The 12036-nt window shown below is 38.0% G+C and overlaps 1 protein-coding gene across 4 annotated transcripts in view; it reads right to left on the bottom strand.

Moving 5' to 3' along the window:
• Positions 1–12036, bottom strand: part of atrnl1a (attractin-like 1a) — a 332702-nt gene that overhangs the window by 235480 nt on the left and 85186 nt on the right. For 3 of the 4 annotated variants that reach the window (XM_082557492.1, XM_082557490.1, XM_082557489.1), the window contains 6 exons: positions 11476–11594; positions 10157–10273; positions 9001–9133; positions 4206–4393; positions 1878–2091; positions 1080–1271 (listed from right to left, as the gene is read on the bottom strand). In XM_082557492.1, coding sequence (XP_082413618.1) covers positions 1080–1271; positions 1878–2091; positions 4206–4393; positions 9001–9133; positions 10157–10273; positions 11476–11594 — 963 coding nt within the window. The remainder of the gene's footprint in view (positions 1–1079; positions 1272–1877; positions 2092–4205; positions 4394–9000; positions 9134–10156; positions 10274–11475; positions 11595–12036) is intronic. The other variant, XM_082557491.1, reaches the window with a different exon arrangement.

Below are 12036 nucleotides of genomic sequence, written 5' to 3'. Positions count from 1 at the left end.
GTTTGTGTTAGCCTGGACAAACCAACCTTTCAATTGAAATCTGACCCAGAGTGGATGAAAATTCACCTAAAAACCTAACCACCTATTTGTTTAATTTGTTGTACGGAATTCACCAAGTTACTTTCCCGGTGAGACTGAGGATTTAGAAACTCCAAAAACGATTAGGCGCCACGAAAGAGTCACAGGGCTCAGCCATGCTAAGAAACCATCTCATCAGAAAGCAGCGGTGAAGCTGAACTATACCATCCCCGGGAGAGGTTGTATATCAGAGAAATGTTAAGAGACAGCAGCGAGGACTTCATATTGAGTGAGTCATGTGTCATTGTAGGTGATTGATTGTCTGCCCTGTAGCTACAGGAGAGTTGGCGCTGCCCTAGTGTTGGTGTGTTTGAGTCAATGTGTGTGTGAGGCTGATGGGTAGCCTTGACTGCTGATAAGACAGTCGATGGGAGCCTGCAATGACTCTGTCCACACATCGCACTTTGGTCTCTTTCCCAAAGGTATGAGTAACAGTTTTTATCTTTTGTTCATTTGTTTGTGTAGACATAAACTATCCTGACACAAAGATAACATACAGCAGAGTACAAACATTCAAAAATGCCACAAGTTTATGTTTTTCTGGCATGGCTCTACACTCCACTTTGATTATGAACAAATAATATTATACCTGACCTTTGTAACTTATTTCTCCCAATATCAGTAACAATTTTAAACCACTGAGACTTGTACAAGAACCCAATCCAAAAACTCGCAAAAATTAAAGTAATCAAATAAAAAGTACTAGAATTTCTCAGTTTAATAAAAGCAAAAAAAGAAAAATAATGACCCATTTTGAGTAAATATTCCACTAAATAAATAGGAATTACAGACAGTAAGGAATTGTTCAGGCTACGTGTAAAAAAACAAAACAAAAAACAACAGTGTAACGCACCAAGCACACTAAATGAGTGTGATTTTTTGTTCTTGCACGTAATTACCTATGGTTATACTTATAAGTCTACCTGTCAGATGAATAAAAGCAAAAAACAATATAATATTTTCCTCTACAATGATGGTAGCAGCATAGTAAAAAGTCTCACCAGTACAATCCTGGGTCTGCCACTCCAGACACTGGCCGTAGGGGAAGGAAATGACATACGCAGAGGAGTCTACACAGCGCTGAGTACGTCCACACCACATGCACTCCATGGCCTGGCTGGTGCAGTTGGCACAGCTGGTGCGCAGAGCACAAGGCGTCTTACAGGGACGAGCACTCTGACTCTGGGGACTCCCTGAGCAAGGGATAGACAGCACCATGGTGTGTGAAACATTAAATGACCTGTTAGCTATATTTGTTTTGCATTCAGTGACATCCAAATAGTAAGATAGTGTAGCTGTAAAAACACAAGTTTGACTATTTTATAGATCTGGAGACAATATGGCACATTCCTGTTGGAAGCAGCCATCAGAACATAGATACACTTTGCTCATAAAGGAATTGACATGGGTCAGCAACAATACGCAGGCAGGCTGTGGTACTTAAACAATGCTCAAGTAATATTTAGGGGGCGAAAGTGTTTCAAGAAAATATCCCCCTATGACCCCATGACCCTACCACCATGAGCCTGAACGGCCAGACTACTCAAATTACTCTGACCTCTGTAAACTGTAGAAATGGTTGTGCAAGAAAAAGACAGCAGTCTGAACTTCAGCGGATTGCCTGGAACGCATCTACATGTCTAAATGCATTGAGTTGCTGCCATATAATTGGCTGATTAGCATTTTGCACACTGAGCAGATGTTCCTAATGAAGTGGCTGGTGGGTGTATGGTTTCATTAGGTGCGCTAACCTTCAAATACATTTTTTTCTTTTGTCTTTCTATTCTTTTTTTTCTCACCAGCAGGTTTTTCACAGATCAGGCCATCAGTGGTGGCAGTGCAGGGGTTGGCCTTAAGACCAGCCATTTGAGCTTGTTCCAAGTAAGCACAAAAGCCTGAGTCACTGGGCTCTCCAGGTGACCATCGCAGGGTGGTGTTGGTGAAGGGGGATGCATCCTCCCAGCCCCAGTACGACACATTAATCTTCCTCAGGCCAACCCATGGAGATAACATCTGTAGAAGCAGAAAGACAGGTTTGAATTAGTCAGTGACTGACTTTATGTACAACATATACAAACTTTTTCTTGATATTCTGTTATGTGGAATTAGCACTGGTCATTAACTTGGGAGAAAGCTGACAGTCCTTATGATGTTACTTGATACTGTTTCATATCACAGTAAGAGAAGATCCTTCCAATATTTTCTTCAGAAGTTAACTGAGCTTTATTCATAGTTAAATATAAACGTGTTTCTGGGGTGACAAAGATGGTAAAAGTCTCCATTCATGTTCCCTACAATATTTCATAAACTCTTACGTAGAGTTGTGTAAGTAAACGTTGCACAAATTTAGACGCTGCCCTTTAGAGAGATAGCTGTGCTTCTGTCAGATTCATCAAATGAAAGAGTATAAACACAATGAATCCTCATCCTGTTTCTTTCATAGCAGGTCACGTTATGCTTTTTATCACCTAAGCAAGAAGCACATAGTAATTTAACTAAGACAACATCTACTTTGCCAAGAAGACAGTGTCGTGTTTTCCATTAAAGTGGATCCTAAATCAAACCATCTGCAAATGACTGTAATTGCTATAAAAGCACAAACTCATTCAAGATTTCAAAAAGGGCCAGAAATTACAGCAGCTGATTGAAGTGTAGTTCAGTGAACATTTGAATTATCTGCCGACAAAACATTTGTGACGTGAAAGAATTCTTTCCCACAGCTGTGATTCATTTCATTAGATAAATTCAGGATCCCAAGAATACTGTGACATTGCATTTATATGTCAGCAAATGCATATTTTCGCACGCCTTTCTGTGTCTAGTCAGCTCCTCCATTTGAAAATCCTTTGTAATCCAGATGAAAAGAAAAAAACCTTTTTTGAAGGCATAGTAAATGTAGGTTGTGAGATTTTGATTTCTAAATGTCAAAAAATGAAGAAAATTAACTACATTTGTACCCTCCACTGTTTCTCTGGACAGATTGGATTCATCATGAAATGTTGTCAAGCATGTCAGATTCTCATATGGAGTTCCTAACATGAGAATTAGAAGTGAACATTTCAGTGTGGCGGTCATTTATAACCATGCAGTTTGTCTTTGTGCTCCATGGTGGCCTTAGAAGGGTTTTTTGCTTTCTAAATGTCCAATTTCCATGGTAGATAAAACACATACACACCCCAATTAGAAATATCTTGAATCTATGGAAATGGAACCGCCACAACTGCTTCTGTTAATGATTAGTTGCTTGTGAGCCTTGCTTTGTGCTGGTGAGAAACACATTATTTGGCATCCAATGATAAATAATGTATGGAGGCAGGTTTGTGTACACATATATCACAGAATGGCCACAATTCACAAAGTTGCACCTGTGTCAATGGCACGAAGATGGTGGCAGTTGTAACCTTAAGTTACATTCATATACAACTTTTTAATCATATCTGGGCAAAATGCTTTTAAATTTTGCTTAATCTCAGACCAGACTCATCCAGTTTCCTGAGGATAGACACAAACAACTGAGTTGATCATTTTGTTTGGAGGATCTATTGGAAATAATTACATCTTTTCAACACTGGCCCTGAAGTGATCTAGCATACACTTTCAAACCTTTTCTTACAGTTATAACAAGTTTCAACAAGAAGGAATGCCACCAAATTTGGCCTGGTAAAACCTCAGGTACATCAGCTAAATTTTTAAAAAATTTATACACAGAAGATTCATGCATTCTTCATATGACCAAATTAATAAAGATAACTATGAACAATAATTTTTTAAGGTTGTGACTACACATCGTTTTAGTCAGGAGTGCTAAAGATGATTAAAAACCTAAATTATTGGCATTCCAATGTAACTTTTTTGTAGAATACACACAGACTTGAAGAATATAGCTTTCACCAGGAACCTCTATTCTAAAGTGATAACCTACATCTGCTTCCACACTACTCTTTCTTATGATTATCATTCCAAACATGTCTAAAAATTGGATTTATATCTTCGCCCACCAACATATAATGGTGCATAAACAGCCACAGCTATTTTATAAGGCATACAAGTGGAAAATAATGAATACCTGTCACTGACATTGTTTGCATGCCTGTCATTTCTGAATTTACTGCATGACAACCACCCACCTTGTCTTGTAGCTGATACTTTTGTAGCTCTTCCAGAACAAAATTGACCTGTTTGTCTGTCAACAAAGAAGCAATATTTCCTCCAAGGTTTTTGCAATAATGCTGGGCATTGTCATAGCTCTCTCTGCTGGAGTTGATCCTCAGGCAGACCTCACCAACCTGGTGCCAGCCATCCCCACACAGCTGGCCTGCATACAGAAACACAGTACTGTTTTTTTTTCCTTCGACTTCATTTGTACAATGAACTTGCATATCTGTACATTATAAAAAGCATAAAAATGATATTTTTAGAGACTTGTAATCCTCAAATTTTCATTCATTACACAGAAGAAAACGAACAATATGATTAATAAATAGATGTACAGATATTACACATTTGGGGTAAAAACAAAAACCTCAAAGCAATACCTTAGCGAGGTGTGATTGCGGGTGCCGCTCAGGTGCGTCCGACTCCCATGCAGCGGCGCTGCAGACCACGCCCCGCCACACACATTAACCAGGTAAAATACATATTTAGGCAGAAATTTGCAAATATCTATTTTTCATTTTTTAGCAGCATAGTGCTTTTTTTCCCAATTATTTTTTAAAAGTCAGGTCAAGGCTCTAAAAGCCCAAAGGCGATATAACAGTTTTTGTTTGCTACATGGATCATTTTAGTTCAGCTGGGTGTCTTTCCTTTTGTTATATTTCTTTAAGAGTTCAAAATGTGTTAATTACATAAATAAAATGGATTTAATAAGCAACACACCTTAGTTGTTCACACAAAGCATAAAGGTAAAAACAACAATTTATACAGTGTTATCTTCATTTTAGACGTCAAAAAGTATTTGCGGCTCCCAGTGTTTTCTTTTGCGTGGAAACTGGGTGTTAAAGGTTGCCGACCCCCGTGCTAGACTAACACATTTTATATTACAGATTTATTTTTTTGCAACAATGCAACATCAAGGAGGGGGAGCAAACAAGAAGAATGGTGTAAGCAGCCTTTACTTGGATGTAACTGCAGGTTTCATTAGTCAAGCAGGCATCTAATTGATATCCTTCATGCTGCCAGTTGAGGGTTGGTATTTAGACCAAGTCTAATGAGGAGCAGGTGTGCAAGTGAGCTGAGGGTCAGCTGAGACCAAAGTGGGATCCTCAGTGAAGGTAAGTGATGGACAAAGAAGTCACTGATACTGGAACAGATGTGATGGCCTGGAGAGTAAACTTTTCTGCCAGAACAAACAGATGACTGAACCACATTAAAAGAATTTCTTCTGGCTTATGTGATTAAATATTTATGAAGTTAATATTAGAGGCTGATGTAATTGTTGATTAATGCTGTCTTGGATTAAAGCAGCAAATTCTTGCTTTGTACAGACCTGACAAATAGGATTCCCAGGAGTTAACAATATGTCGCCCGTAGGATAAAGGAACAGGACTGAGTAGAAGCGGAAGATAAATTCACCCATAAAACGCATATATGCACTCATTGTTCTTATCTGGGTCACTAAAGTGTCTTGTGGGAGACTATAACAGCGCAGAGGCCGTTCAATTAGCCAGGATGAAAGGAAAGAATAGCCATTCAGTCTCCAGACCACTGCTGTTTATTTTGGTCTCCAGGACTGATTACATTCACATGCCTATAATGGCTTCCATCACCAACCTTTCCAAAACAGAAAAGAAAATACCTGCTCTCTTTATTTATGTATCTTTTTTACATGTAATATAAGTACGCAATAATTGACTGAAACAGGAGGAGAAAGTAAAGTTAAGGGTTAAAAAGGGGGGAGCGTAAGAATAAACAGATTGACTGGGTTACAGTCTTTGTGTAAAAATCAGAGATAAACATGTTGGACCATTTAGAATGAGTCATAACATGATGTCTAAAGAAAAGGCCACTGCTGTCATGGTGTTAGAGACAGCTTTAAATAACCCAACTCTTCTTAGCCATCTCCACATAAAACTCCAGGAAAACAGAAGCTTTGTTTCGGCCTCAGCATGTTAATGGACTCAAACAAAAAAGAAATATCTTATTTATTCTGTGTGGTCTGCAACGCTTCATGCCAAGTAGCATAATCTTGCCTGTGGACATATAAATACTAGAGAAGTGGCAGGATGGTGAAGCTCCAGTGTTGCAATATAAGAGGGTAGCTGCAGAATACTATCAAATGCATGGAAGATGCAAATAGTAGTACTCATTTTGATTTACAGAGAATAGAAGCACATGTCTGTCTTCTATCTCTGTCCATTTAAGCTTTAAACAAAATACAATCACAGCCTTAGTTTCCTAAACCTTGAAAATAAACATACCATTACAAAATTATACTGCCAGAACCACCAGAAAATGAACTGCCGTTTTCATCATTTGGATAATAAACCAATGTGAAGTCTCCACTCCACCAGAGAAATATCCAGCCATAGTCTGCACTGGGATACGACATTAAACTGCAAGGAAATGAGTCTACTAGTGCTAGCACTGCTAACGTTAAAGCACACTTGATAAACTACGTACATTTGTGAAATATTAGGCAGATGATTGTAAGGGCTAAATTTTCAATGGTAATTCAAATACATTTCATTTATTTAAAACTGTAATTAACAGTTTTAAATCGCTCTAACATTCTGAGGCAACAACTGTATGGATGATCTTCAACTCAAGTTGCAACCTCAGCAGCTAAAAAACAAGCCACTTCCCAAACAGTTCCCACGGAGTCCAAAAAACAATAGAAAAAAAATAATTAGAAAACCATAACTTTAGAATTATTTGGGGATGTGGGTAACTACTCGACTGTACACAGTACGTTAATGCCCTTGCTATTTGGCACAAAAAGTACTAACCAGTAATTATTTTAAATCCTGATAAAAATCTGGCACTGCCATGTTAAAGGCCTAACTTTATAGCATTAAAATATTTTTACACCCTGGTACAAAACAACTTTGGCCTCTATGGGGTCTTCTCTCATAACAACTGTATAGTTGTCTCTTCAATCTGGATACTGGAATTAAGGGCGTGGGTGTTTAAATGACACTGAGTTATGGTCAGTCGAATTCTGCTAGGCCTCACCTCTGCTAAGTGTAGTCACTGAATTAGATCCCTGGGCCATGTTTGTGTCTTTGGTGTTTTTGGTGCAATTTTAATGGAATGATCTAACATAGAATAACTTGCTATAAGGTACAACCCACCCAGAAGATCCAGTTTGTTTATTATTGATATCATGTTAGTTTTAATTAACTCATATGTTTCAGTGCTTTGCACCAATTTACAGTTGAATGAAGTTTCCTTGTATACATTAGATGATTAGATTAACAGTACACTGTCTCATCCAAATATGGATATGATACTAAAATGAAAATGAAATGCTTAGGCTTCAAAATTCAGTCCAAAACCCAATGCGTCATACATATATACCGTCTGTGGTTTAACCTTTCTAGGGCTGTCACACTGACAGAATTTCAGTTCAATAGTGAAAAAATGTTCACAGTATTGTAACATTTATAGAATATTTAAAAAAAAACAAAAAAACACTGTAATAATGCTCTGACTAAAATTGATCTATGGTTTTATTTTGTACTTGTTATTTTCAAGATCTAACTCAAATGAAACGTGCATGTTGGTAGTGAGATGTTTCTGAACATAATTGTGCAAATGAACAATTACCAAATTATTTGACATTATCCTATGTGCAATGTTGACACAATATTGAGTACACGTTTATAATGAACCCCCCCAACCTGATCCATTAGCTTGAGCATAATTTTGTTTTTCTGTTTCACAGACCTAGCCCATTAGTAGTTCTCCTGTTTAATGGACTGCTAAATTAGTCATCGGAAACATTCCTAGTTAGTCTACATTGTACTGTCATGAAAAATCTTGATATTTCTGCTTCGTTTTATCCAGCTTCAGACATGGGTTTGAACTGCAAATGAACAAACTACCACATTCCTGAGTAATAATCAAGTTATCAAACTCTATTATCCCAGCAAAACATAAGGGCCCGCCATCTTCGGCTTAAAGCTAGTACAAGTTCACAAGTCTTTGCCAATGAACCCAGCAGGTCCTTATAACACAATAAAACATGGAACTGCATCATTTATGGACTCAAGTAGCAGGAGTGTTTCCTGTGCCCCTATATTTGCTAGCAGTAAAAGTCAAAGTAGGAGCAGCTATGGCTTTAAGGCTGCACAGCATAACTCAAACTTGTTAGTCATCCAAGGATTCATATTCAGAACATCCAGTAAACACTTCTAATTGGCCTACTTCTCTATGCTGCTGAGTGCAGAGCACATTTCTCAAGTGTGTGCATGCTTCTATGTGTGTGTTCATACTAATCCTGTCTGAATGTATGCTTGCCTGAATATGAGGGTGTTTATTTGTGAAGACCACTAAGACTATGCCACTGGTTAGCGTGGGAACATGCAAAATGTTTTGTCTTACTTCACAGTATGTTTTATATAACACACATTCCAGTAGTTCTGAAAAAGTACTGCAGTCACTTCAGGGCGAATGCTACACTGTCGTAAATATCATCAAAAAGATTCACAGAGCATTTATAAAACAGGTTATCCATGCGTGCATTTGTAAACTCTTTATGTAAATAGAGTAGATTCTCAAGGTGTTCTCATTTTGCTGCATATGGCCTCAATCTGCATGAGGAAGCAGATTAGAAAGCAAATCACAAACATGCTGTGCAAAGACTTTGCAAAGCCGGGTGAAAAAGTTTTCAGATTCACTTGGAATAAAATGAGCTTCATGAATTTAACTTGAGGTACTTAATTTGCTTGCTACTATGTTACATGCGTGAGTGTTTCTCCTCACCAGGCAACGCCTGACACTCCTGCTGCTGTGGCTCCCACTGGCAGTTGACGTTCAGCAAGCAGCTCCTGCAGCTGGCCAGCCTGAAACACTCCAGCTCTTCCCTGCGCTTACACCTGGATGAGTCTCTTACCGTCTTCAAACACACACACAAAATAACAGGAAATAATATCAGTCGGGCTAGAGTTCTTTGACAGTTTTCTCTTCAACAATAAATACAGTAAAGCTAGAGAATTCGATATAGTGTGCAACAAATGGTGAAAATGAATAAAGTATAAATGGGCGTGGTGATTTAAACAGCCAACAGAACATGCAGAGTGGAAAAGAAAATCAATATGCAGGACACATTATACTGAGATGTAGTTTTTATTCTATATGCTGCACAGTTACACTGCAGCAATTTTAGCTATAAGGTTTCAGAACAGAAAGGAAATTTGTTTTTTTTATTTAAAAGTTTCAAAAAAAAAACACAAAAATCTAATTTGATCAGGTACCAGCAAAGTGTACTTTAGCCTAAAAAACAAAATCCCATTTTCTGCAAAAGGATGACACATCTTTATATCCATGATTGCACAGGTAAATACAATCCTGACCTTCATTTTTTTAGTCCACCACTTTCTTAGCATATTAAATAAAAAGTGATTTCTATGAAAACCTTGAAGGTTAGACAAAGGGCCAAGGAGAGGTCTTTGCTCATGTCCTGTTTTCATGACAATTTTTGCTTACGTATTTTCTTGAGGATTATTGAGCGTACATTTTGTTTTTCTGCTCCTGAAATGGCATTAAATGGATGTGTCATTTGGATTGATCCAAAAACAGACTCATGTTCAAACAAGCATGACAAGTCTTGTCTCAGAACAGAGACCATATTCTATGATTCTCTTTATTGCTTACAAATTATTTACCAAAACCTTCAAAAGCTTTTGATCAGTAACAATTTCTGCATCGCTCAATGACGTGAACAGCTCCTCACACCATAGTGTTCTTTTTCTCACACCATTTTTAGTACCACTTGTTGGAGAAAGAAGAAATGCATGAAATACATGCAAATTTGTACTTATATTGCCCCCCAGTGTCCACATAACCTTAGGGGCTATTCTGACCTGTGACCTTGCAGCCCAAACCTGAAGCTTAACAGGAAGTGTCAAATGATACACACATGTCCCCTTCTCCTGGCTCCGTGTTTCCACAAGCTCAGCTGATGTTCCGACAACATGGACGGAGGGGGAGACAGAGACAGAGCGCCGCCATGCTGCTGGGCCAGCTCCAGAGTCAGCTAACACACACACACACACACACACACAAACAGTCCGATCCATTCACAGATTCAGATCAAATCCAGCCAAGCACGTAGACAGAAAGAAAGCAACAGATAGCCAAACACACAAAGAAACACACACAAAGCAGGGTTGAGATTAAAAACAGAGACTGTGAAAGGAGGAAACAAAATGAGCAAACGTAACAAAATAACACGAGAAAATATTTATAACAAGTTTAATTTCAGCCCAACAATTACTTTGCTTTTTATTTTTTTTTAAATGTTCATTTTGATGCTTCAGAGAATAAAAGAAAAAACAAAAACCTTAAATGAGCGTGTGTCTGTGTGATCATTTAAAAAGACCACACTGATTGGTGTTGATTGTTTTAAGACTTTATATAAGACATCGACAGCTTCTTCCTTTAACCAGTCATTTGAAAAGCCTCTGAACTTTCTTCCAGCATTTATCAGCTCACGTTTTCAGCTCACGCTCAACAAAGGATCGTTTCCAAATGGCTGCATCTCCAATTCTGAGTGCAATTTTGGTGACAGACAAGGAAAAGCCTCAGGCCTCGGGAGATTTATTTATTTTTTAAATGCATTTTCTTTAATGGTCACTTGAGATTGACTGCAAAAGCAAGTCAATCCGCACAGACTTGTATGATAAAATGTCAAATTTCACAGCTCTATAATAACTAAGTGGGGCATTTTAGGCATGGCCAATTTGACAGGTGTCCCAAATTAGGCAGCTGGAGGCAGGCCTTGCTTTAAATACTTTGGGTCATTACACTCGACCTTTCCATTGTCTTTTGTCACGTTTTATTGAGTAATCTAAGATTATGGCTTGCTGTGAGATACAGACCATCCAAGAAGTTTCTGCTTTGGTTTTGTTGAGTGTTGTATGCCACTTAGCTAACTAGCAAATGTGTGTGTTCCCCTATACAGCTTATGGATGAAAACCATACAAGCTACAATTAGCTGATTAGCCCTTTTTATACAAATATAATTACCTCTATCCATATTTTATACTTTCTATGGTGCCAAATTGCATTGATGCTCAGCCACTGACAGAACAGTCTTTGCACTTTTTATGACTTCTAGCATTGTCAGGAACCAATATGTTAAGTATTCCATCAAAGATTTAATTCAATTATTGTACTATCAATACTATACGATAAGGTTTACCATAGATATTTTACTGATAGTCAGTAAAGCCTCACCACAGTGCAGTTGCTTGAGGCAGATATGCACTTCCTGTCCTCACACCACTGACATCCTCTTGTGTTGGCAGTGCAGCTCGCACAGTCTGAGAAGCGGAAACACTGCTCATCTGTACTGTCTAAAAATGGAGAACACAGACAAATTAAAAAACATAAGCACATCGGTACAAAGGCAACAAAGACACTAGGTCACAGCCTTTTCCCCCCTAATCTGTATTGTTACTGTCTAAATAAAGTGTATGGACAAAATGCTTTCATACTATTATGGACTGAGCACAACTCGTACAGTTTTACTTTCAGTAATCGATTTCCACTTATTGAAATCAGCCAACAAATGTTTCAAAGAGTTCATCTGTTGGTGATTTGACTTCTTGACTAGCAAAGATGTAAATGTGATTTTCATGGAAATGTCTATCAGTCAGTTAATACATATAGTGCACAGAGTCATCAGGTGAACATGTACAACTACTTAAACTATTAGGGCAGTGTAAAATAAAATGTATTACCATATTTGGATGCAATAATCAGGAAGCTACCAAGTGACAACTTCGTTATTCGGGA

The sequence above is a fragment of the Aulonocara stuartgranti genome, assembly GCF_965226115.1.
Source record: "Aulonocara stuartgranti genome assembly, chromosome: 13".
Taxonomy (NCBI): domain Eukaryota; kingdom Metazoa; phylum Chordata; class Actinopteri; order Cichliformes; family Cichlidae; genus Aulonocara; species Aulonocara stuartgranti.
Note: the sequence above shows the minus strand (reverse complement) of the source record. Positions and strands in the feature narration are given on the sequence as shown.